General features: G+C 62.6%; 1 protein-coding gene across 1 annotated transcript; it reads right to left on the bottom strand.

Moving 5' to 3' along the window:
• Positions 1-1,337: 1,337 nt before the first annotated feature.
• LOC136788644 (glycogen [starch] synthase, muscle-like) lies at positions 1,338-25,329 on the bottom strand. Its single transcript, XM_066987248.1, is given in 17 exon segments — positions 1,338-1,572; positions 2,612-2,695; positions 4,489-4,652; positions 5,686-5,781; positions 5,895-6,204; positions 6,332-6,410; positions 6,518-6,577; positions 6,692-6,798; positions 7,660-7,780; positions 10,788-10,905; positions 11,613-11,757; positions 14,954-15,139; positions 20,122-20,313; positions 23,727-23,781; positions 23,783-23,906; positions 25,219-25,265; positions 25,267-25,329. Coding segments are annotated over 17 exon segments (2,133 nt in total). The 5' UTR covers position 25,329; the 3' UTR covers positions 1,338-1,389.
• Between the last annotated feature and the right edge of the window lie 96 nt (positions 25,330-25,425).

The raw sequence follows: 25,425 nt of genomic DNA, 5'->3' as shown, positions 1-25,425 counted from the left end.
GTTAGGATTAGGATTAGGAATAGGGTTAGGGTTAGGATTAGGATTAGGTTTGGGGTTGGGTTTGGGGTTAGTGTTGGGGTTAGGATTAGGGTTAGGATTGGGATTAGGATTAGGAATAGGGTTAGGATTAGGATTAGGTTTGGGGTCGGGGTTAGGGTTGGAGTTAGGGTTAGGGGTAGGGTTAGGATTAGGATTAGACCCTAGAATCGGGTCGAGGACCCCCAGATTTGGGTTGAGGAACCCCAACATTAGGGAAGGAATTCCCACCCCCCCACCCATCCTTGGAGGACCCCCCCCCCCTTAAAGGGGAGCCCCAAAACCGCCCCATTTTCCCCAAATCTCCCCCTTATTTCTTCCCCCCCCCCCCCAAAAAAAACCAGCACCGGAGGGGCGGTGAAGCACCTTTATTGTCCACTGCGCCGCGGGGGGGGGGACGGACGGATAAATTTGGGGCTCCCCCCCCCCATAGACCCACATGTGGGGGGGGGCAGGCTGCCCCACAGCCCCCCCCCCCAAAAAAATCCCCCCCCAAAAAAATTTCGGGGGGGGCGGGGGGAGCCCGGGCACCGTGGAGTGAAGTGGGGCTGAGCCTTGAAAGCGCGGCGGGGGGGCTGAAAAAAAGGGGGGGGGCACCCCGTAAACTCCCCCCCCCCCCCCAAAATAAAAGTGCTGTGGGGCCAGGGCTGAGCGCTGGGGGGGGGGGGGGGGGCACCATGGGGCCCCCCCCCTGTGCTGTGGGAGTGACCCCATGGGGGTGTTTTTTTGGGGGGGGGGGGGGAGCAGGGTAAAAACAGGGTCCTTGTGCCCCCCCCCGTAACCATGTCCCTGGGGGGGGGGGGGGGGGGGGGGGGGACAGGGTAGAGAGGGGGTCCCTGTGCCCCCCCCTTGTAACAGTGCCCCTGGGGGGGGGGCAGCAGGGTAAAGAGGGGGTCCCCATGCCCCCCCCCCCCAAATAACTATGCCCCTGGGGGGGGGGCAGGGTAAAGAGGGGGTCCCCATGCCCCCCCCCCCAAATAACTATGCCCCTGGGGGGGGGGCAGGGTAAAGAGGGGGTCCCCATGCCCCCCCCGATAACTGAGACCTTGGGGGGGGGTCCCAGGCCCCCCCAAATAACTATGCCCCTGGGGGGGGGGCAGGGTAAAGAGAGGGTATCCCCTCCCCCCCCAGTAATCGTGTACCTGGGGGGGGAACAGGGTAAAGAGGGGGTCCCCGTGCCCCCCCCATAACCTTCGACCCCCCCGTGCCCCCCCCCATAACCTTCGACCCCCCCCCAATCCCCCGAACCCCACACCGTGGGGCTGGCAGGGGGGTAGCTTTTTGGTTTTTTTTTTGGGGGGGGGGGGGGGGGCTGATATTGGGGGCCCCCCCCCAGGCTAAAAAGCGGGAGCTTCAATTCCTGGTGGGGGCGGCGAGGGGGCTGGGGGGGCGGCGGATGTTGGCGCGGTCCTTGGCGGCCTCCTCTTCCTCGTCGTAGCGCTCGTCCTCCTCTTCCTCGTCGCTGTGCCGGGGGCTGGAGATGCGCGAGAGAGCCGGGGAGGGGGGCACCGAGGCCGGGCGGGGGTAGCGGAAGCCCTGGGGGGGGGGCGAGGGGGTCGGGGGGGGGGGTTAGGAGGGGTTAAAGGGGTGGGGGGGGCCCCACCTGAGGGGGTTTGGGGAGGTTTTGGGGGGGTTCGAGGGGTGTGGGGGGGTGTGGGGTGACCGCCTGAGGGGGTTTTGGGGGTGGGGGGCACCCAGCTGGGGGGGTTTGGGGGGGGGTTAAGGGGGTGGGGGGACGCCACAGGGACAGACAGGGACGGACAGGGGACAAGGGGACACCCTGGGGACACTTGGGGGCACCCAGGGGACACTTGGGGACCCCCAGGGGACACCCAGTGACACCCAGGGGACACCCAGTGACACGCAAGTAACACACAGGGGACAAGGTGACACCCAGGGGACACTTGGGGACACCCAGGGGACACCGAGGGGGCACCCAGTGACACCCAGGGGACACCTGGGGACACCCAGGGACACCGAGGGGGCACCCAGTGACACCCAGTGACACCCAGGGGACACTTGGGGACACCTGGGGACACCCAGGGGACACCCAGTGACACCCAGGGGACACCGAGTGGACACCCAGTGACACCCAGGGACACCCCAGGGACACCCAGGGGACACTTGGGGACACCCAGGGGACACCGAGGGGACACCGAGGGGACGCTTGGGGACCCCCAGGGGACACCCAGTTACACCCAGTGACACTCCAGGGACACCCAGGGGACACCTGGGGACACCCAGGGACACCCCAGGGACCCCCAAGGGACACTTGGGGACCCCCAGGGGACCCCCGGGGACACTTGGGGACCCCCAGGGGACACTTGGGGACACCCAAGTGACACCCAGGGACACCCCAGGGACCCCCAGGGGACACCCAGGGGACACCCGGGGACCCCCAGGGGACACTCAGGGACACCCAGGGGACACTTGGGGACACCCAGGGGACACCGAGGGGGCACCCAGTGACACCCAGTGACACCCAGGGGACACTTGGGGACACCCAGTTACACCCAGGGACACCCAAGGGACCCCCAGGGGACCCCAGGGGACCCTTGGGGACACCGTCGCTCACCGCCGCGGCCGCCTCGGGGGGCTCGTAGGTGAAGTGCTCGGGGAAGGCCTTGGCCAGCGCCATGCGGCGGGCGGAGGTGTAGTACTGGGGGCAAGGTCAGGGGTCAAGGTCAGGGGCCAAGGTCAGGGTCAGGGGTCAAGGGTCAGGGATCAGGGTCAGGGGTCAAGGGTCAGGGACCCCCACCCTCCCCCCTCCCCTTCGTAACCCCGACACCCCCCCCTCCAGGACCCCAAAGCCGCCCCCCGGGGCCCCTCTGGGACCCCCAGGAACCCCCCTGGGACCCCAAAAATCCCCCCCAGGAACCCCCCCCCGGGGGACCCCAGGGACCCCCCCCGGACCCCAAAAATCCCCCCCGAGACCCCCAAGAACCCCCCCTGGGACCCCAGAACTCCTTCCAGACCCCAGGGATCCCCCCAGAAACCCCCAGGAACCCCCCCCCAGGACCCCAAGGAAACCCCCCAGGACCCAAAAAATGCCCCCAGGGACCCCCAGAAACCCCCCTGGCACCCCCGGGAACCCCCTTCGGACCCCAGGGACCCCCCCCGGACCCCAAAAATCCCTCCCGGGACCCCCAGGATCCTCCCCACACCCCAAAAATCTCCCCCCCCCCCCCCGCCCAGTGCCCTCCTTTAGGACCTTGGGGCCCCCTGGGACCCCTCTGTAGCCCCCCCAGGACCCCTCCTCATCCCCCCAGGACCCTCCATATCCCCCTCATACCCCTCCAAAGACCCCCCGGGCCCCTCCAAAGCCCCCCAGGGCCTCTCCTCATCCCCCCAGGACCCCTCCTCATCCCCCCAGGACCCTCCATATCCCCCTCGTACCCCTCCAAAGCCCCCCAGGACCCCTCCAAAGCCCCCCAGAACCCCTCCAAAGCCCCCCAGTCCCCTCCTCATCCCCCCAGGACCCCTCCAGAGCTCCCCAGGACCCCTCCTCATCCCCCCAGGGCCCCTCCTCATCCCCCCAGGACCCTCCATATCCCCTTAATACCCCTCCAAAGCCCCCCAGGGCCCCTCCTCACCCCCCCCGGACCCCTCCTCATCCCCCCAGGGCCCCTCCAAAGCCCCCCAGGACCCTCCATATCCCCCTCGTACTCCTCCAAAGGCCCCCAGGGCCCCTCCAAAGCCCCCCAGGACCCCTCCAAAGCCCCCCAGTCCCCTCCTCATCCCCCCAGGACCCCTCCAAAGCCCCCCAGGGCCCCTCCTCATCCCCCCAGGGCCCCTCCTCATCCCCCCAGGGCCCTCCATATCCCCCTCATACCCCTCCAAAGCCCCCCAGGGCCCCTCCAAAGCCCCCCAGGACCCTTCCAAAGCCCCCCAGGACCCTCCATATCCCCCTCGTACCCCTCCAAAGCCCCCCAGGGCCCCTCCATAGCCCCCCAGGGCCCCTCCTCATCCCCCCAGGACCCTCCATATCCCCCTCATACCTCTCCAAAGCCCCCCAGGACCCCTCCTCATCCCCCAGGACCCTCCATATCCCCCTCGTACCCCTCCAAAGGCCCCCAGGGCCCCTCCAAAGCCCCCCAGGGCCCCTCCATAGCCCCTCCATAGCCCTCCATATCCCCCTCATACCCCTCCTCATCCCTCCAGGACCCCTCCTCATCCCCCCAGGACCCCTCCAAAGCCCCCCAGGACCCCTCCTCATCCCCCAGGACCCTCCATATCCCCCTCGTACCCCTCCAAAGCCCCCCAGGACCCTTCCAAAGCCCCCCAGGACCCTCCATATCCCCCTCATACCCCTCCAAAGTCCCCCAGGGCCCCTCCAAAGCCCCCCAGGACCCCTCCAAAGCCCCCCAGTCCCCTCCTCATCCCCCCAGGACCCCTCCAAAGCCCCCCAGGACCCCTCCAAAGCCCCCCCCCAGGGCCCCCCCCGGCTCTCACCCGTCCCAGGTACTTCCAGTCGAGGAGGTCGGAGAGGCGCTCGGTGCGGTTGCGCTGCACGATGCGCTGCCGCCGGCTCTGCTGGCAGAAGCCGTAGAGGAAGGCGGTGAGCTGCGCGCACGACTCCTCGGGCGCCCGGAATCGCCGGTCCACGATGTAAATCCCTGGGGGGGGGGGGAACAGGGTCAGAGCGCGGGGGGAAACGGGGACACGGGGGCGTGGGGACGCGGGGGCGTGGGGACACGGGGATGTGGGGCCACGGGGATGTGTGCCGGTGCCGCCAAGCTGGGGGTTTGGGGGCAGGGGGAGGTGGGGAGGGGGGAGTTTGGGTGGTCAGGGATGGGGGGTGGGGGGGGGGAGGGGGTAAGGGGGTTTGGGGTGGGGGGGAGGGACAGGGGGACAAGGGGATGAGGGACAGGGGGACAAGAGGGCAATGGGATGAGGGACAGGAGGACAAGGGACGGGGACAATGGGATGAGGGACAGGAGGACAAGGGACGGGGACAATGGGATGAGGGACAGGAGGACAAGGGACGGGGACAATGGGATGAGGGACAGGAGGACAAAGGGATGAGGGACAGGGGGACAGGGACAGGAGGACAAAGGGATGAGGGACAGGAGGACAATGGGATGAGGGACAGGGGGACGGGGACAGGAGGACAAAGGGATGAGGGACAGGAGGACAATGGGATGAGGGACAGGGGGACGGGTACAGGAGGACAAAGGGATGAGGGACAGGAGGACAAGGGACAGGGGGACAAAGGGATGAGGGACAGGGGGACAATGGGATGAGGGACAGGGGGACAATGGGATGAGGGACAGGGGGACAAGGGACAGGGGGACAGGGGGGACAAGGGGATGAGGGACAGGGGGACACAGGACAGGAGGACAAGGGACGGGGGGACAAAGGACAGGAACAGGAGGACAAGGGGACAAGGGACAGAAGGACAAGGGGACAATGGGACAAGGGGACAATGGGACAAGGGGACAATGGGGCAAAGAACAGGGAACAAGAAAACGGGGATGAGGGGAGAAGAGGAGAAGGGGACAAGGGGATGGGGGGACAAGTGGACAGGGGGACAAGGGGATAAGGAGACGGGGGGACAAAGGGACAAGGGGACAAGGGAAAGGGGGACAAGGGGACAAAGGAAAGGGGGACAAAGGGGACAGGGGGACAGCCCCGACCCCGCAGGCTCACCGTAGGCCGAGGGGTCGGCGATGTGCTCCTCCATGAAGCACCCGAAGCCCGAGAGGTTGGTGGAGACGCTGGGGATGCCCATGACGGTGCACTCAGCTTTGGGGGGGGGGGGACACAAAAAAAAAAATTGGGGGGGGGCTCAGCGGCGTGTGGGGGGGGTCCTGAGCTGTAGGGGGGGGGCTGTGGGGAAAAAGGGGGGGTCCCAGTACCGGGGGTGTAGCCCCAGGGCTCGTAGTAGGAGGGGAAGACGCCGAGGTGGCAGCCGCGCACGAACTCCTCGTAGTCGACGGGCAGCAGGGGGCTGGTGGAGGACAGGAACTCGGGTGGAAGATGATCTGGGGGGGGGGCACAGTCAGCAAAAGCTCCCCCCCCCAAAAAAACCCAGAGCCCCCCCCCCGAGGTCACCTTGACGCGGTCGTTGCTGCTGTTGAAGAGCCCGATGCGGCGGATGGTGGTGAGGATGGGGTCGGTGGCGTCGTCCAGCATGTTGTGGGTGCACACGGGGGGGAAGGACTGGCGCTGGATGGGGGCGGGGGGGGGGGAACGGGGACGCAAATGGGGACGGGGGGGGGACACACGGGGATCCCGGGTGCCCCCCCAAGTTTGGGATTAAAGGGAGAACCCCCCCCCCCCCGAGAGAGCCCACCTGGGTGGCGAAGATGGCGCGCTTCATCATGGTGAAGTCCTCCCGGTCCAGCATCTTGTTCATGTCGGGGAGGTTCCCCCTGGGGGGGGGGGGATGACTTCAGAGGGGCCCCCCCCACATTTTTGGGGGTCTCCAACGTCCCCTCGTGTCCCCCTGATGTCCCCCCTAAGCCCCCGCCTCGCTTACACCAGCAGCGACTCGTAGAGTTTCTTCCCGAATTTCTCCTTCACCGTGTTGGCCGTGTCCCTGCGTGGGAAGGGGGGGGGGGGAGCCAAAATAAAGGGGGGGGGAAAAAGGGGGGGGCGTTGGGGACACCAGGGGGTGTCCCTGTCCCCAAGGGGACAATGGGGGGGGTCTCACCAGAGCTGCTTGCGCACGGCCTGGCCCTTGAGGGACTCGACGTTGAAGTTGTTGGTGCGCGCCGGCATGATGAAGAAGGCCACCACCGTCGTCTCGCTGCCGTTCACCTGCGGGGGGGGGCACCGGCACGTGTCCCCAAATGTCCCCCGTGTCCCCAAATGTCCCCCCCCCAGCCCTAAAGGGCACCCCGGGACCTAGAGGCACCCCATCCCCGAGCGTCCCCTTCTTTCTGGCTGCGAATGTCCTCCTGGCCCAGCCCCAAGTATGTTCTGTGACCCCAAATGTCCCCCATGTCCCCAAATGTCCCCCGTGTCCCCAAACGTCCCTGTCCCCAAATGTCCCCTGTGTCCCCAAGTGTCCCCATGTCCCCAAGTGTCCCCCATGTCCCTAAATAACCCCCATGTCCCTCAGTGTCCATGTCCCCAAATGTTGCCCCTGTCCCTAAATATCCCCCACGTCCCCAAATGTCCCCCGTGTCCCCAAACGTCCCTGTCCCCAAATGCCCCCCATGTCCCCAAATGTTGTCCCTGTCCCTAAATGTCCCCCATGCCCCTCAGTGTCCCCCATGCCCCCAAACACCCCCCTGTCCCCAAACACTTCCCCATCCCTGAGTGCCCCCTGTCCCCAATGTCCCCCTGATGTCCCCCCCACCCCAATGTCCCCGATGTCCCCCCCAGGTGTCCCCTCCACCCCAATGTCTCCCCGATGTCCCCCCCCGGTGTCCCCCTCTCTGATGTCCCCCTGATGTCCCCTGATGTCCCCCCAACCCCGATGTCCCCCTCCGATGTCCCCCCCCAGTGTCCCCCTCCCAAGCCCCCCCCCGCAGCAGGTAGTGTCCCCCCGATGTCCCCCCCACCCCAATGTCCCCCAATGTCCCCCCGATGTCCCCCCCCGGGTGTCCCCCTCCCTGATGTCCCCCCGATGTCCCCCCATGTCCCCCCCCCGGTGTCCCCCCCCCGCGCCCCCACCCGCAGCAGGTAGTTGAGCCGCGCCAGCGCCTCCAGGAAGATGTCGGCGCCCTTGTTGGAGTACTCGTAGCGCCCCGCAATGAAGAAGAAGAGCGTCTTGTCCAGGTCGAAGTCCAGGTGCCTGCACGGGGGGGGGGGGGGGGGAGGCGTCACACACAGCCCCCAGACCCCAAAAAACCCCGACAGATCCCAAAACCCCCCGACAGACCCCAAAAAATCCCTGTCAGATCCCAAAAACCCCGACACATCCCAAAAATCCCCGACACATCCCCAAAAAACCCCCGACCCCAAAAACCCCCGACAGACCCCAAAAACCCCCGACAGATCCCAAAAATCCCCAACAGACCCCAAAAACCGCCAACAGATCCCCCCAAAAACCCCCGACAGATCCCCCCAAAAACCCCGAGAGATCCCAAAAATCCCCGAGAGACCCCAAAACCCCCAACAGATCCCAAAAAACCCCGACAGACCCCCAAAACCCCTGACAGATTCCAAAAATCCCTGACAGACCCCCAAAAACCCCAACAGACTCCAAAACCCCCCGACAGATCCCCAACCCCACCAACAGATCCCAAAAATCCCCAACAGATCCCCCCCAACCCCCCAACAGATCCCAAAAATCCCCCGACAGATCTCCCCCAAACCCCTGACAGATCCCCAAAAAACCCCCGACCCCCAAAACCCCTGACAGATCCCAAAACCCCCCGACAGACCCCAAAAAACCCCAACAGACCCCAAAAAACCCTGACAGATCCCAAAAATCCTCGACAGACCCCCAAACCCCCCGACAGATCCAAAAAAAACCCTGACAGACCCCCCAAACCCCCGACAGATCCCAAAAACTCCCAACAAATCCCAAAAATCCCGACAGATCCCAAAATTCCCCAACAGATTCCCCCAAAACCCCCGACAGATCCCCCCAAACCCCCCGACAGATCCCCAAAAATCCCCGACAGATCCCCCCAAAACCCCCGACAGATCCCAAAAAACCCCGAGAGACCCCAAAAATCCTCGGCAGACCCCCAAAAACCCCAACAGATCCCCAAAAACCCCCAACAGACCTCAAAATCCCCCAACAGATCCCAAAAATCCCCAACAGATCCCCCAAAACCCCCCACAGATCCCAAAAAACCCCGACAGACCCCCAAAAACCCCGACAGATCCCCCAAAATCCCCAACAGATCCCAAAAATCCCCGACAAATCCCCCCAAATCCCCAACAGATCCCAAAACCCCCAACAGATCCCCCAAATCCCCAACAGATCCCCCAAATCCCCGACAGATCCCCAAAATCCCCCGACAGATCCCCCCCAAACCCCCGACAGATCCCCAAAATCCCCGACAGACCCCCAAAACCCCCAACAGATCCCAAAAATCTCCGACAGATCCCCCCAAATCCCCAAGAGATCCCCCCAAATCCCCAACAGATCCCCAAACCCCCGACAGATCCCCAAAATCCCCGACAGATCCCCAAAACCCACGACAGATCCCCCCAAACCCCCGACAGATCCGAAAAATCCCCGACAGATCCCAAAATTCCCCAACAGATCCCCCCCAAACCCCCGACAGATCCCAAAAATCCCCAACAGACCCCCCAAAAATCCCCAACAGATCCCAAAAATCCCCAACAGATCTCTCCAAACCCCTGACAGATCCCAAAAATCCCGCCAAGAAACACGGAAACCCTTCCGAGAAGCTCCATAGTCCCCACTAGAAGCCCCAAAATGTCTCCGAGAAGCACCAAAACACCTCCGAGGAACCCCAAAACGCCTCCAAGAAACCCTATAACCTCCCCATGAAACCCCAAAGCCCTCCAAGAAGCCCCAAAACGCCTCCAAGAAGCCCCAAAACGCCTCCAAGAAGCCCCAAAACGCCTCCAAGAAGCCCCAAAACGCCTCCAAGAAGCCCCAAAAATGCCCCAAGAAACTTTATAACCCCTCCCCGAAATCCCAAAACCCCACAAGAAGCCCCAAGGCCCCACAAGAAACCCCAAAATGCCTCTAAGAAGCCCCAAAGCCCCGCAAGAAGCCCCAAAACGCCTCCAAGAAGCACCAAAACCACCCCCCAAAAAACCAGAAACCCCTCCGAGAAACCCTGAAACCCCAAAATCCCTGCAAGAACCCCCAAAATCCCCCCAAGAACCCCAAAAATGCCCCAAGAAACCCTAAAATCCCTCCAAGAAGCCCCAAAATCCCTCTGAGAAGCCCCAAAACCCCTCTGAGAGACCCCAAAACCCCTCCGAGAAACCCTAAAATCCCTCCAAGAAGCCCCAAAACGCCTCCAAGAAGCCCCTCCCCTAAACCTCCCCTACCCCCCCCCCCAAAAGCCCCCTAAAACCCCTCCCAGGAGCCCCAAAACCCCTGGAAACCCCCCTAAAACTCCCCCAACCCCCCTCCAACGCCCCCCAGCCCCCCGATTTGGGGTGTCGCGTGTCCCCCCCCCAAAAAAAATCCTCACCCATAGAAGTGCCCCCCGGACAAACTCCTGAACCGCCCTTTGTGAGCCCCTGAACCCCCCCAAAAGCCCCCACACCCCCAAAGCCCCTCTCAGCAGCCCCCAACCCCCCCCAAGAGCCCCCCAAATCCTCCCAACCCCCCCAAAGGCCCCTAACCCCCCCCAACCCCCCCCTAACACCCCAAAACCCCTCTCTGAAGCCCCAACCCCCCAAAAAAGCCCTCTAAAACCCCTCCCAGGAGCCAAAACCTCCCCAACCCCCCCCCCAACCCCCCCGAAACCCCTCCAACGCCCCCCCAACCCCCCTCCAACGCCCCCCCCCCCCCCCAAAAAATCCTCACCTATAGAAGTGCCCCCGGACAAACTCCTGAACCCCCCTTTGTGAGCCCTGAACCCCCCCAAGACCCCCCACACCCCCAAAACCCCTCTCAGAAGCCCCCAACCCCCCCAAAAGCCCCCCCAAATCCTCCCAACCCCCCCCGACACCCCAAAACCCCTCTCCGAAGCCCCCAACCCCCCAAAAAAGCCCCCTAAAACCCCTCCCAGGAACCCAAACCCCCTCCCAGGCACCCCTAAACCTCCCTGAAACCCCCCGAAACCCCTCCAAACCCCCCCAACGCCCCCCAGCCCCCCGATTTGGGGGTGTCGCGCGTCCCCCCCCCCCCCAAAACTCACCCGTAGAAGTGCCCCCGGACGAACTCCTGCACGCGCGCCTTGCTCTGGGCGTGAAGGTTCTGGAACTCGTGCATGGCCGAGAACTTGCGCACGTTGAGCCCGTTGGGGGTCACCAGGTCTGGGGGGGGCAAGGGGGGGCACACAGGGGGGGATGGTGAGGGGAGACCCCCGGGTGGGGGCAAGGGGGTAGGGGCTAAAAGCAGGGAGGGGGGTTGTGGGGTTGTGGGGTCTTGGGGGGTTTTCGGGTTTTGGAGGGGGGTTGTGGGGTCTTGGGGGGGTTGTGGGGGTCCCCATCCCCAGGGGGTGTTGTGGGGTCTTGGGGGGTTCGTGGGGGTCCCCATACCTGGGGGGCAAGGGGGGGCAAGGAGGGGTCGCCGAACCCAGGGGGGGTGTTGTGGGGTCTTGGGGGGTGGGGGGCTATGGGTTTGTGGAAGGGGTTGTGGGGTCTTGGGGGGTCATGGGAGGAGTCGTGGGGGTCCCCACCCCCAGGAGGGCTTTGGGGGGGGGGGTTCATGGGGGTCCCCACCCCCGGGGGGGTTCAGGGGGACCTTGGGAGGGCCACGGGGCTTTGGGGAGGGTCATGGGGGTCCCCATCCCTGTGGGGGGCATTGGGGGGACTCATGGGGGTCCCCACCCCCCGGGGGGGCTCTGGGGGTCCCCACCCCCAGGGGGCCTTCAGGGGGTCCTTGGGAGAGCCATGGGGCCTTGGGGAGGGTCATGGGGGTCCCCATCGCTGTGGGGGCCTTGGGGGGACTTGTGGGGGTCCCCACTCCCCGGGGGGCTCTGGGGGTCCCCACCCCCCAGGGGGGCTCTGGGGGTCCCCACCAGGCTTCCTCTTGAGCAGGTGCTCGGCCTCGGCGGCGGTGACGTGGGAGACGGTGGTGAGGACGTGGGCGCAGTGGGTGGCCGCGCGCTCCAGGCAGTACCGGTGGTAGATCTGCCGCTCGCCCGCCTCCTTGTCCACGTCGAACTGCGGCACGGGGCGGGGGGGGTCACTGGGGGTCCCGGGGGTCCCGGCAGCCTTCGCACCGTGTCCCGGAGCCCCCGGCCCCCATTTTCGGCGGTCCCCCCAGCCTCCGGGTCCCCCAGGGGCTTGGGGTGCACCCACCTCAGGTGCCCCCCGCCCCGGGTGCCCTCGCACCAGGTTCCGCCCTCTGTTGGTTCCGGCCCTTCCCATGGGTGCTTCCCCCCATAACCCACCCCAAGACCCCACCCCCAATCCCCCCGTCCCCATTTCCCCCCTACACAGGTTCCCCCCAAGCCCCCTTCCCCAGTTTCCCCCTACACAGACACCCCCCACATAGATTTCCCCCTCCCACATAGGTTCCCCCTCCATAATCCCCCTCCCCATATACCCCCCAAGACCCCCACCCCAATTCCCCCCTCCAAGGCTCCACCTCCCCAATTTCTCCCCCCGTAGATTCCTCTCCACATACATTTCCTCCATATCCCCCATCCCTGTATCCCCCCCCATATCCCCCGTCCCCATATTCCCCCCATATCCCCCATCCCCATAACCCCCCCCACATCCCCCATCCCATCCCTATATCCCTTCCATATCCCCCCTCCCCATATCCTCCCCATATCCCCCATCCCTATATCTCCCCCATATCCCCCATACCCCTCCAAGATCCCCCTCCCCACCCCCCCCCCACGCCCCCCAATCCCCATATCCCCCCCATACCCCCCATCCCCATATCCCCCCACATCCCCATATTCCCCCCCATACCCCCATCCCCATATCCCCCCCACATCCCCCATCCCCATATCCCCCCCACATCCCCATATCCCCCCCATACCCCCATCCCCATATCCCCCCATCCCCATATCCCCCCCCATACCCCCCATCCCCATATCCCCCCCACATCCCCCATCCCCATATCCCCCCCATCCCCCCCATCCCCATATCCCCCCCACATCCCCATATTCCCCCCCATATCCCCATCCCCATATCCCCCCCCATACCCCCATCCCCATATCCCCCCCACATCCCCATATCCCCCCCATACCCCCATCCCCATATCCCCCCCATCCCCATATCCCCCCCCATACCCCCCATCCCCATATCCCCCCATACCCCCCATCCCCATATCCCCCCCACATCCCCATATCCCCCCCACATCCCCCATCCCCATATCCCCCCCCATCCCCATATGCCCCCCCAATACCCCCCATCCCCATATCCCCCCCCATCCCCATATCCCCCCCATACCCCCATCCCCATATCCCCCCCATACCCCCATCCCCATATCCCCCCCACATCCCCATATTCCCCCCATACCCCCATCCCCATATCCCCCCCATCCCCATATCCCCCCCCAATAACCCCCATCCCCATATCCCCCCCACATCCCCATATCCCCCCCCATACCCCCCATCCCCATATCCCCCCCACATCCCCATATCCCCCCCATACCCCCCATCCTCATATCCCCCCCCCATACCCCCATCCCCATATCCCCCCCACATCCCCATATCCCCCCCCATACCCCCCATCCCCATATCCCCCCCATACCCCCCATCCCCATATCCCCCCCACATCCCCATATCCCCCCCACACCCCCCATCCCCATATCCCCCCCATCCCCCCATCCCCATATCCCCCCCACATCCCCATATTCCCCCCCATACCCCCATCCCCATATCCCCCCCATCCCCATATGCCCCCCAATAACCCCCATCCCCATATCCCCCCCACATCCCCATATCCCCCCCATACCCCCATCCCCATATCCCCCCCATCCCCATATCCCCCCCCATACCCCCCATCCCCATATCCCCCCCATACCCCCCATCCCCATATCCCCCCCACATCCCCCATCCCCATATCCCCCCCATCCCCCCCATCCCCATATCCCCCCCACATCCCCATATCCCCCCCACATCCCCCATCCCCATATCCCCCCCATCCCCATATGCCCCCCCAATACCCCCCATCCCCATATCCCCCCATCCCCATATCCCCCCCATACCCCCATCCCCATATCCCCCCCCATACCCCCATCCCCATATCCCCCCCACATCCCCATATTCCCCCCCATACCCCCATCCCCATATCCCCCCCATCCCCATATCCCCCCCAATAACCCCCATCCCCATATCCCCCCACATCCCCATATCCCCCCCCCATACCCCCCATCCCCATATCCCCCACATCCCCATATCCCCCCCATACCCCCCATCCTCATATCCCCCCCATACCCCCATCCCCATATCCCCCCCACATCCCCATATCCCCCCCCATACCCCCCATCCCCATATCCCCCCCACATCCCCATATCCCCCCCATACCCCCCATCCTCATATCCCCCCCCATACCCCCATCCCCATATCCCCCCCACATCCCCATATCCCCCCCCCCATACCCCCCATCCCCATATCCCCCCCACATCCCCATATCCCCCCCATACCCCCCATCCCCATATCCCCCCACATCCCCATATCCCCCCCATACCCCCCATCCCCATATCCCCCCCCCATACCCCCATCCCCATATCCCCCCCACATCCCCATATCCCCCCCCCATACCCCCCATCCCCATATCCCCCCCACATCCCCATATCCCCCCCCATACCCCCCATCCCCATATCCCCCCCACATCCCCATATCCCCCCCATACCCCCCATCCTCATATCCCCCCCCATACCCCCATCCCCATATCCCCCCCACATCCCCATATCCCCCCCCATACCCCCATCCCCATATCCCCCCCACATCCCCATATCCCCCCCCATACCCCCCATCCCCATATCCCCCCACATCCCCATATCCCCCCCATACCCCCCATCCTCATATCCCCCCCCCATACCCCCATCCCCATATCCCCCCACATCCCCATATCCCCCCCCATACCCCCCATCCCCATATCCCCCCCACATCCCCATATCCCCCCATACCCCCCATCCTCATATCCCCCCCATACCCCCATCCCCATATCCCCCCCATCCCCATATCCCCCCCCACACCCCCCATCCCCATATCCCCCCCATACCCCCCATCCCCATATCCCCCCCATACCCCCATCCCCATATCCCCCCCACATCCCCATATCCCCCCCCATACCCCCATCCCCATATCCCCCCCATATCCCCCCCCCCATCCCCCGTCCCCATATCCCCCCCACAACCCCCCCCACCCCACCCCCCCCCCGAATCCCCCCTCCTCACGTTCTGCAGGTTGTTGTAGAAGTCGACGCTGCCGGCGCAGAGGTAGCGGCCCAGCAGGGTGGCGTGGGTGGTGAAGATGGTGGCCACGGGCAGGCGCCGCGCCCGGCACAGCACCAGGCCCAGCCCCGCCAGCCACTCGTGGAAGTGGCCCACGATGAAGGGGTGCCCCTCGCTCTGCGCTGCGAACTGCCCGCAGAACCCCCCGTGGGTCCCAAAGGCCCCCCAAGAACGTGGGGACCCCCGAAACCATACAAAGAAGCGCCCCCGGCACAGCCGAACCACACGAGGGAGCCCTAAATCCTCCACAGGGCCCCCAAACCCCACACAGGATGCCTAAATCCTCACAGGAATGGCCCCCAAACCCCACACAGGATCCCTAAATCCTCACAGGAATGGCCCCCAAACCCCTCACAGGATCCCTAAATCCTGTCTGGGGCCTGAAAACCCCACTAGGGATCCCTAAATCCTCACGAGGATGGCCAATAAACCCCATACAAGATCCCTAAATTCTCCCTGGGGCCTGCAAACCCTACACAGAATCCCTAAATCATCGCAGGGACAGCCCCAAACCCCACACAGGATCCCAAAATCCTCCATGGGGCCTACAAACTCTACACAGGATTCCTAAATCTTCCCAGGGATGGCCCCCAAACCCCACCAGGGAGCCCTAAATCCTCCATGGGGCCTGCAAACCCCACAGAGGATCCCTAAATCCTCACAGGAATGGCCCCCAAACCCCACACAGGATCCCTAAATCCTCACAGGAATGGCCCCCAAACCCCTCACAGGATCCCTAAATCCTCACAGGAATGGCCCCCAAACCCCACACAGGATCCCTAAATCCTCACAGGAATGGCCCCCAAACCCCTCACAGGATCCCTAAATCCTGTCTGGGGCCTGAAAACCCCACTAGGGATCCCTAAATCCTCACGAGGATGGCCAATAAACCCCATACAAGATCCCTAAATTCTCCCTGGGGCCTGCAAACCCTACACAGAATCCCTAAATCATCGCAAGGACAGCCCCCAAACCCCACACAGGATCCCAAAATCCTCCATGGGGCCTACAAACTCCACACAGGATCCCTAAATCCTCATAGGGGTGGCCCCGAAACGCCACCAGGGAGCCCTAAATCCTCCATGGGGCCTGCAAACCCCACACAAGATCCCTAAATCTTCCCCAGGGCCCCCAAATCCTCTCTGGGGTCCCCCTGGACACCCCTAACACCCCCCAGGGCACTCCAAGACCCCCCCATAGTCCCACTGGGGACCCCCAAAACCCCCTAAGGGACCCCAAAACCCTCTAAGGGACCCCAAAATCCACCCCTCCGAGGAACCAGGCAATGAGGATGCCAAAGAAGAGGGCATCATCGATCTCCCTCTCATACCAGGACACCCCAAATCCCCCTGGAGAACCCTAAACTGCCCTGGGGACCCCCAAAACCCCCTAAAGGACACCCAAATCCCCTAAGGGACCCCAAAACCCACCTCCCCGAGGAACCAGGCGACAAGGAAGCCGAAGAGGACGGCGTCGTTGGCCTCGTGGCTGTACCAGGGCACTCTAAACCCACCAAAAAATGCCCCAAACCCCCTAAGGGCCCCTCAAAACCCCCTAAGGGACCCTAAAACCCCCTAAGGGACCCCAAAAGCCCCTAAGGGACCCCAAAGCCCCCTAAGGGACCCCAAAACCCACCTCCCCGAGGAAGCCGAAGAGGACGGCGTCATTGGCCTCGCGGTCGTACCAGGACACTCCAAACCCACCAAAAGATGCCCCAAACCCCCTAAGGGCCCCTCAAAACCCCCTAAGGGACCCCAAAAGCCCCTAAGGGACCCCAAAACCCCCTAAGAGACCCCAAAACCCACCTCCCCGAGGAACCAGGTGATGAGGAAGCCGAAGAGGACGGCGTCATTGGCCTTGCGGTCGTACCAGGACACTCCAAACCCACCAAAAGATGCCCCAAATCCCCTAAGGGCCCCTCAAAACCCCCTAAGGGACCCTAAAACCCCCTAAGAGACCCCAAAACCCACTAAGGGACCCCGAAACCCCCTAAGGGACCCCAAAACCCACCTCCCCGAGGAAGCCGAAGAGGACGGCGTCATTGGCCTCGCGGTCGTACCAGGACACTCCAAACCCACCAAAAGATGCCCCAAACCCCCTAAGGGCCCCTCAAAACCCTCTAAGGGACCCCAAAAGCCCCTAAGGGACCCCAAAACCCACTAAGGGACCCCAAAACCCCCTAAGAGACCCCAAAACCCACCTCCCTGAGGAACCAGGCGACGAGGAAGCCGAAGAGGACGGCGTCATTGGCCTCGTGGCCGTACCAGGGCACTCCAAACCCACCAAAAGATGCCCAAAATCCCCTAAGGGCCCCTCAAAACCCCCTAAGGGACCCCAAAAACCCCCTAAGGGACCCCAAAACCCACCTCCCCGAGGAACCATGCAATGAGAAAGCCGAAGAAGACGGCATCATTGGCCTTGTGGCCGTACCAGGGCACTCCAAACCCACCAAAAGATGCCCAAAACCCCCTAAGGGCCCCTCAAAACCCCCTAAGGGCCCCTCAAAACCCCCTAAGGGACCCCAAAACCCACTAAGGGACCCCAAAACCCACCTCCCCGAGGAACCATGCAATGAGAAAGCCGAAGAAGACGGCATCATTGGCCTTGTGGCCGTACTAGGGCACTCCAAACCCACCAAAAAATGCCCAAACCCCCTAAGGGCCCCTCAAAAGCCCCTAAGGGACCCCAAAACCCCCTAAGGGACCCCAAAACCCACCTCCCCGAGGAACCATGCAATGAGAAAGCCGAAGAGGACGGCGTCATTGGCCTCGTGGCCATACCAGAACACTCCAAACCCACCAAAAAATGCCCAAACCCCCTAAGGGCCCCTCAAAACCCCCTAAGGGACCTCAAAAGCCCCTAAGGGACCCCAAAACCCCCTAAGGGACCCCAAAACCCACCTCCCCGAGGAACCAGGCGACGAGGAAGCCGAAGAGGACGGCGTCATTGGCCTCGTGGCCGTACCAGGGCACTCCAAACCCACCAAAAGATGCCCAAACCCCCTAAGGGCCCCTCAAAACCTCCTAAGGGACCCCAAAACCCCCTATGGGACCCCAAAACCCCTAAGGGACCCCAAAACCCACCTCCCCGAGGAACCATGCAATGAGGAAGCCGAAGAAGATGGCATCATTGGCCTTGTGGCTGTACCAGGGCACTCCAAACCCACCAAAAGATGCCCAAAATCCCCTAAGGGCCCCTCAAAACCCCCTAAGGGACCCCAAAAGCCCCTAAGGGACCCCAAAAGCCCCTAAGGGACCCCAAAACCCACATCCCCGAGGAACCAGGCGATGAGGAAGCCGAAGAGGACGGCGTCATTGGCCTCATGGCCATACCAGGGCACTCCAAACCCACCAAAAGATGCCCAAACCCCCTAAGGGCCCCTCAAAACCCCCTAAGGGACCTCAAAACCCCCTAAGGGACCCCAAAACCCACCTCCCTGAGGAATGATGAGGAAGCCGAAGAGGACGGCGTCATTGGCCTCATGGCTGTACCAGGGCACTCTAAACCCACCAAAAAATGCCCCAAACCCCCTAAGGGCCCCTCAAAACCCCCTAAGGGACCCCAAAACCCACTAAGGGACCCCAAAACCCCCTAAGAGACCCCGAAACCCACCTCCCCGAGGAACCATGCAATGAGGAAGCCGAAGAAGACAGCATCATTGGCCTCGTGGCCGTACCAGGGCACTCCAAACCCAGCAAAAGATGCCCAAAATCCCCTAAGGGCCCCTCAAAACCCCATAAGGGACCCAAATCCCCCATAAGAGACCCCAAAACCCCTAACGGACCCCGAAACCCCCTCCCCGAGGAAGCCGAAGAGGACGGCATCATTGGCCTCGTGGCTGTACCAGGGCACTCCAAACCCACCAAAAGATGCCCAAAATCCCCTAAGGGCCCCTCAAAACCCCCTAAGGGACCCCAAAAACCCCCTAAGGGACCCCAAAACCCCCTAAGGGACCCCAAAACCCACCTCCCCGAGGAACCAGGCGACGAGGAAGCCGAAGAGGACGGCGTCATTGGCCTCGTGGTCATACCAGAACACTCCAAACCCACCAAAAGATGCCCCAAACCCCCTAAGGGCCCCTCAAAACCCCCTAAGGGACCCTAAAATCCCCTAAGGGACCCCAAAACCCCCTAAGGGACCCCAAAACCCACCTCCCCGAGGAACCATGCAATGAGGAAGCCGAAGAAGACGGCATCATTGGCCTTGTGGCTGTACCAGGGCACTCCAAACACACCAAAAGATGCCCAAAATCCCCTAAGGGCCCCTCAAAACCCCCTAACGGACCCTAAACCCCCCTAAGAGACCCCAAAACCCCCTAAGGGACCCCAAAACCCCCTAAGGGACCCCAAAACCCCCTAAGGGACCCCGATACCCACCTCCCCGAGGAAGCCGAAGAGGACGGCGTCATTGGCCTTGCGGTCGTACCAGGACACTCCAAACCCACCAAAAGATGCCCAAAATCCCCTAAGGGCCCCTCAAGACCCTCTAAGGGACCTCAAAACCCCCTAAGGGACCCCAAAGCCCCCTAAGGGACCCCAAAACCCACCTCCCCGAGGAACCATGCAATGAGGAAGCCGAAGAAGACAGCATCATTGGCCTCGTGGCCGTACCAGGGCACTCCAAACCCACCAAAAGATGCCCAAAATCCCCTAAGGGCCCCTCAAAACCCCCTAAGGGACCCAAAACCCCCATAAGAGACCCCAAAACCCGCTAAGGGACCCCAAAACCCCCTCCCCGAGGAAGCCGAAGAGGACGGCGTCATTGGCCTCGTGGCTGTACCAGGGCACTCCAAACCCACCAAAAGATGCCCAAAATCCCCTAAGAGCCCCTCAAAACCCCCTAAGGGACCCCAAAACCCCCTAAGGGACCCCAAAACCCCCTAAGGGACCCCAAAACCCCCTAAGGGACCCCAAAACCCACCTCCCCGAGGAAGCCGAAGAGGATGGCGTCATTGGCCTCGTGGCCGTACTAGGGCACTCCAAACCCACCAAAAGATGCCCAAAACCCCCTAAGGGCCCCTCAAAACCCCCTAAGGGACCCCAAAACCCCCTAAGGGCCCCTCAAAACCCCCTAAGGGACCCCAAAACCCCCTAAGGGACCCCAAAACCCACCTCCCCGAGGAACCAGGCGACGAGGAAGCCGAAGAGGACGGCGTCGTTGGCCTCGCGGTCGTACCAGGGGATGCCGATGGCGCAGCTCTCCCACAGCTCCCCCTTCCAGCGCTCCAGGCTCCAGGCGGTCGCCCCCACGTCCAGGAGCACCACGGCCGGGCTCCCCTCGATCAGCCAGCGCCCGAAATGCACCTGCACCCCAAAACAGGCACCCCAAAAGGGTTAGCAAGCCCAAAACGCCCCCGTCGCGCCCCAAAATGTCTGCGTGGGTATAGGGGGATGCTGGAAGGGCCGGGTCAATGGGCCTCAAAATGGGTTAACGGGGCCCTAAAACGGTGTCATGCCCCCCAAAATGGGTTAACAGGGGCCTAAAATGGATTAACGGACCCCAAAAATGGGTTAATGCCCCCCAACAATGGGTTAACTGACCCCAAAATTGGGTTAATGCCCGTGTGGATGGGTTAACAGGACCCTAAAATGGGTTAACGCCCGCAAAAATGGGTTAACAGGGCCCTAAAATGGGTTAACGGCGCCCCAAAATGGGTTAATGGCCCGCTGATGGGTTAATGGGGCCCTAAAATGGGTTAATGGAACCCTAAAATGGGTTAATGCCCCCAAAAATGGGTTAATGGAGCCCCAAAATTGGTTAATGGCCCGCCAATGGGTTAAAAATGGGTTAATGAAACCCTAAAATGGGTTAATGCCCCCAGCAATGGGTTAATGGCCTGCTGATGGGTTAATGGGGCCCTAAAATGGGTTAATGGGACCCTAAAATGGGTTAACAGGGCCCTAAAATGGGTTAACAGACCCCAAAAATGGGTTAATGCCCCCACTGATGGCTTAACGGACCCCAAAAATGAGTTTGCGACCCCCCACAAATCAGTTAGTGAACTGTAAAAACGGGGTAATTGATAGCAAAATTGGGTTAAGTCACCCAAAATGAATGAATGGGGATCCTAAAATAGGTTCCTGCAGCCCAAAAGGAGTTTATAAAATGGGCTTATACTCTCTGAAATTAGTTAAGTCTCCCCGAAATGGATTAATGCTCCCCAAAATGGGCCAATGATCAGCAAAACTAGCCACTACTCCCCCAAATTGGCTACTACTCCCCCCAAATCGGATAATACTTCCCCAAAATGGGCTAACGCCCCCACAACAGGGTAATGCTTCCCTGAAATGGCCTGGATCTACCCCGAATTGGCTAATACTTCCCCAAAATGGACTAATATTTCCCCAGAATGGGCTAAAACTCCCCAAAGTTGGCTAATACTTCCCCAAAATGGCCTAAACCTCCCCAAAGTTGGCTAAGACTTCGCCAAAACGGGCTAATGCTCCCCCCAAACAGGCTAATACTCCACCAAATGGGCTAATATTCCCTCAATTTGGCTAATATTCCCCCAAAATGGGCTAATACTCCCCCAAATAACCTAAAACTGCCCCAAATTGGCTAATATTTCCCCCAAATGGGCTAATGCTCCCCCCAAAGGGGCTAAAACTCCCCCAATTTAGCTAATACTCCCCCAAAATGGTCTAAAACTCCCCAAAATTGGCTAATGTTTTGCCCAAATGGGCTAAAACTCCCCCAAATGGGCTAAAACTCCCCCCAAATGGGCTACTATTCCCCCAAAATGGGCTACTATTCCCCCAAAATGGCCTAATACTCCCCCAAATAACCTAAAACTCCCCCAAATTGGCTAGTACTTGCCCAAAAGTGAGCTAATGCTCCCCCCAACAGGCTAATACTCCCCCAAATGGGCTAAAACTCCCCCAAATTGGTTAATACTCCCCACAAGTAACCTAAAACTCCCCAAAATGGGCTAATGCTGCCCCCAAATGGGCTAGTATTTCCCCCAAATTGGCTAATACTTTGCCAAAATGGGCTAAAACTCCCCCAAATGGGCTAACCCCCCCTAAAAAAGGCTAATATTCCCCCAAAATGATCTAATACTCCCCCAAATAACCTAAAACCCCCCTAAATTCACTCATACTTGCCCAAAACGAGCTAATACTCCCCCCAAATGGGCTAAAACTCCCCCAAATTGGTTAATATTTCCCCAAAACGGGCTAATACTCCCCAAAAGGCTTCAGGATCCCCCCCCCAAACGGACGGGATCCCCCCAGAAGGGGTTAAAATCCCCCCCCCAAATCCATTCCTACCCCCCAGGACACAACTGCTGTGGGGGGGGCAGCCGGGGGGGGGCCCGGATGGGGGGGGGGGCCGTGACCTTTTCTGCCCTTTCCCGCACGGGGGCGGGGGGACGGAATTTGAGCCGGGAGCTAAAAATAGCCCCCACGCGCGCGAGGGGAGGGGCACTGACGGGTCACCCCCACCCACGGGTGCTGTAAGGTCCCTGAGCCCCCCCCAGGCCCCACAATCCCCCCCCCCCGTGTCCCTGGGTGCCCCCAAACACCCCTTGGGGGCCCTGTCCCTGTGTGCGTCCCTATTTGCCCCCCCCCCCGACCCCATATCTCCCCAACCCCATAAGCACCCTGTGCCCCCCCCCGAAGACCCTATCCCCGTGTGTCCCCCCCCTTGAATATTCTGCCCCTGTGCCCCCCCCCCTTGGCACCCCTGTCCCCATATTTGTCCCCATTCCCCCCCTTGGTGACCCTGACCCCGTTTCCCCCCCCTTAATGACCCTGACCCCATATCCCCCCACCCCTTGGGCACCCTATCCCCGTGCGCATCCCTGTCCCACCCCCCCCCCATTTGAAAATTCTGTCCCTTTGTCCCCCCCCCTTGGGACCCCGTCCCTATGTGCATCCCTATCCCCCCCCCCAAAGACCCTGACCCCATTTCCCCCCTTGGTGACCCTGACCCTATTCCCCCCCCCCTTACTGACACTGACCCCATATGCCCCCACCCTTTAAGCACCCTGTGCCCCCCCTTGAACATTCTGCCCCTGTGCCCCCCCCCACATTGGGACCCCATTCCCCAAGGTTGTCCCCATTCCCCCCCCAGACCCTGACCCCATTTCCCCCCCCCTTTGATGACCCTGACCCTATTTCCCCCCCTTAATGACCCTAACCCTATAACCCCTCCCTTAAGCACCATGTGCCCCCCCCCAAAGACCCTGTCCCCACGTGTGTGTCCCCCCCTTGACCCCCACTCCCCCCATTAACTCCCATTGTCCCCTTTGACGACCCCATATCCCCCCATTTCCCCCTTGGCGACCCCATACCCTGCCCCCCCCAACTTTAACGCCCCCCCCTCCAATTTAACCCCCCCCCACGATGTCCCCCCCCACCTTAAACATCCCACTGCTGTGTGCCCCCCTTGACCCCCCACTCCCCCCTTGACCCCCCTTCCTCCCCATTCCCCCCTTTAACCACCCCATTCCCCCCTTGGCGACCCCATACCCTGCCCCCCCCCCCAACTTTAACGCCCCCCCCCAATTTAAACCCCCCCCACGAGGTCCCCCCCACTTTAGCCCCCCCCCCCTCAAACATCTCACCCATGTGCCCCCCCTTGACCCCCCACTCCCCCCATTCCCCCTTTAACCACCCCATACCCTCCATTTCCCCCTTGGCGACCCCATACCCCGCCCCCCGACTTTAACGCCCCCCCTCCAATTTAACCCCCCCCCCGCCATGTCCCCCCCCACCTTACACCCCTGGGCGTTCATGGCGGCCAGGGTGCGGCGCAGGGCGGGCTGGGGGGTCCAGCAGCTCCACCTGGGTGCGCACGCTGCTCTCCACGTAGGGGCCCACCAGGACGTAGCCCTCCCCCCATTCGTCCGCCGTCACCCGCGCCTTGGTCTGCAGCACCGTGTAGATGCCCCCCACTGCGGGGGGGGCACGGGGGGGGCGTTAATGGGGAAAAAAAATTGGGGGGGGGGCACGGGGGGGATATGGGGGGTTAAATGGGGCTGGGGGCTGCCTAAAGCGGACTGGGAGGGGATTTGGGGGAGGGATGGGGGGAGAAATCTCAGCATCAAATGGGGGGGGGCACCCAAAATACACCAAAATAAACTGGGGGGGGGGCCCGGGGGGTCATTACAGGGAAAAAAATTTGGGGGGGGGGGGGCACAGGGGGGGATATGGGGGGGGGTGAAAGGGGGCTGGGGGGTGCCCAAACTGCACTGGGAGGGGATTTAGAGGGGTATGGGGGGACAAATCTCAGCATCAAATGGGGGGGGGCACCCAAAATACAGCAAAATAAACTGGGGGGGGGCCCGGGGGGGGTTATTTGGGGGGGATTTTTTTTTGGGGGGGGGGGGCACGGGGGGGATATGGGGGGTTAAATGGGGCTGGGGGCTGCCTTAAGTGGACTGGGATGGGATTTGGGAGAGGGATGGGGGGAGAAATCTCAGCATCAAATGGGGGGGGGGCACCCAAAATACACCAAAATAAACTGGGGGGGGGGGGGCCCGGGGGGTCATTAGGGGGAAAAAAATTTGGGGGGGGGGCACGGGGGGGATATGGGGGGGTGAAATGGGGCTGGGGGTGCCCAAACTGCACTGGGAGGGGATTTGGGGGGGATATTATAGTGTATAACAAGGGGGGGGCACTCAAAATACAACAAAATATAATGGGGGGGGGGCTGGGGGGGTCATTAGGGGGAAAAAAATTTGGGGGGGGGGGCACGGGGGGGATATGGGGGGGTGAAATGGGGCTGGGGGGCGCCTAAAATGCAGTGGGGGGGGGACGTGGGGGGTGACATTGTAGCATGAAATGGGGGGGGGCACCCAAAATAAATTGGGGGGGGGGGCACGGGGAAGATTTTTTTTGGGGGGGGGGGGACATGGGGGGGGTCCCAGAATGCTGGGGGGGGGCACCCAAATATTCCCTGGGGGGGGGGGGGGGAATTTGGGGATAAATGGGGGAGGGGGACACACCGATGGGGGGGCACCCAAAATAAATCGGGGGGGGGGCACCCACAACCCCCCCAGGTGTATTTTGGGTGCCCCCCGCGTATTTTGGTGCCCCCCCCCGGGGACTCGGTGCATTGTGGGACACCGGGGGTGCCCCTTGGGGGGGGGGGGGGGGGGGCTCCTTTTCGCGAGGGATTTTGGGACAGCCGGGATTTTGGGGGGGGGGGGGGGGGTCACGGGGGGGGGCGAGGGGGGTTCGCCGGGGGGGGTCCGCGGGGGTCACCTTTGTTGGCCACCTCCCAGGCGACCTCGAAGAGGATGGCGTTTTCGGGGGGCCCCCCAGTCCTCCAGCCCCGGCAGGGAGCTCACCGAGACGCTGCGGGCCAGCGGCATGGCGCCTGGGGGGGGGGGGCGGGGGGGGGGGCACACAATAAGGGGGGGGGCACCCCCAACCGGGACCCCCCCCCAAAGGAAAAAAGCCCCCCCCCCC

The sequence above is a fragment of the Anser cygnoides genome, chromosome W (assembly GCF_040182565.1).
Source record: "Anser cygnoides isolate HZ-2024a breed goose chromosome W, Taihu_goose_T2T_genome, whole genome shotgun sequence".
In the NCBI taxonomy this organism is placed as follows: Eukaryota; Metazoa; Chordata; class Aves; order Anseriformes; family Anatidae; genus Anser; species Anser cygnoides.
Note: the sequence above shows the minus strand (reverse complement) of the source record. Positions and strands in the feature narration are given on the sequence as shown.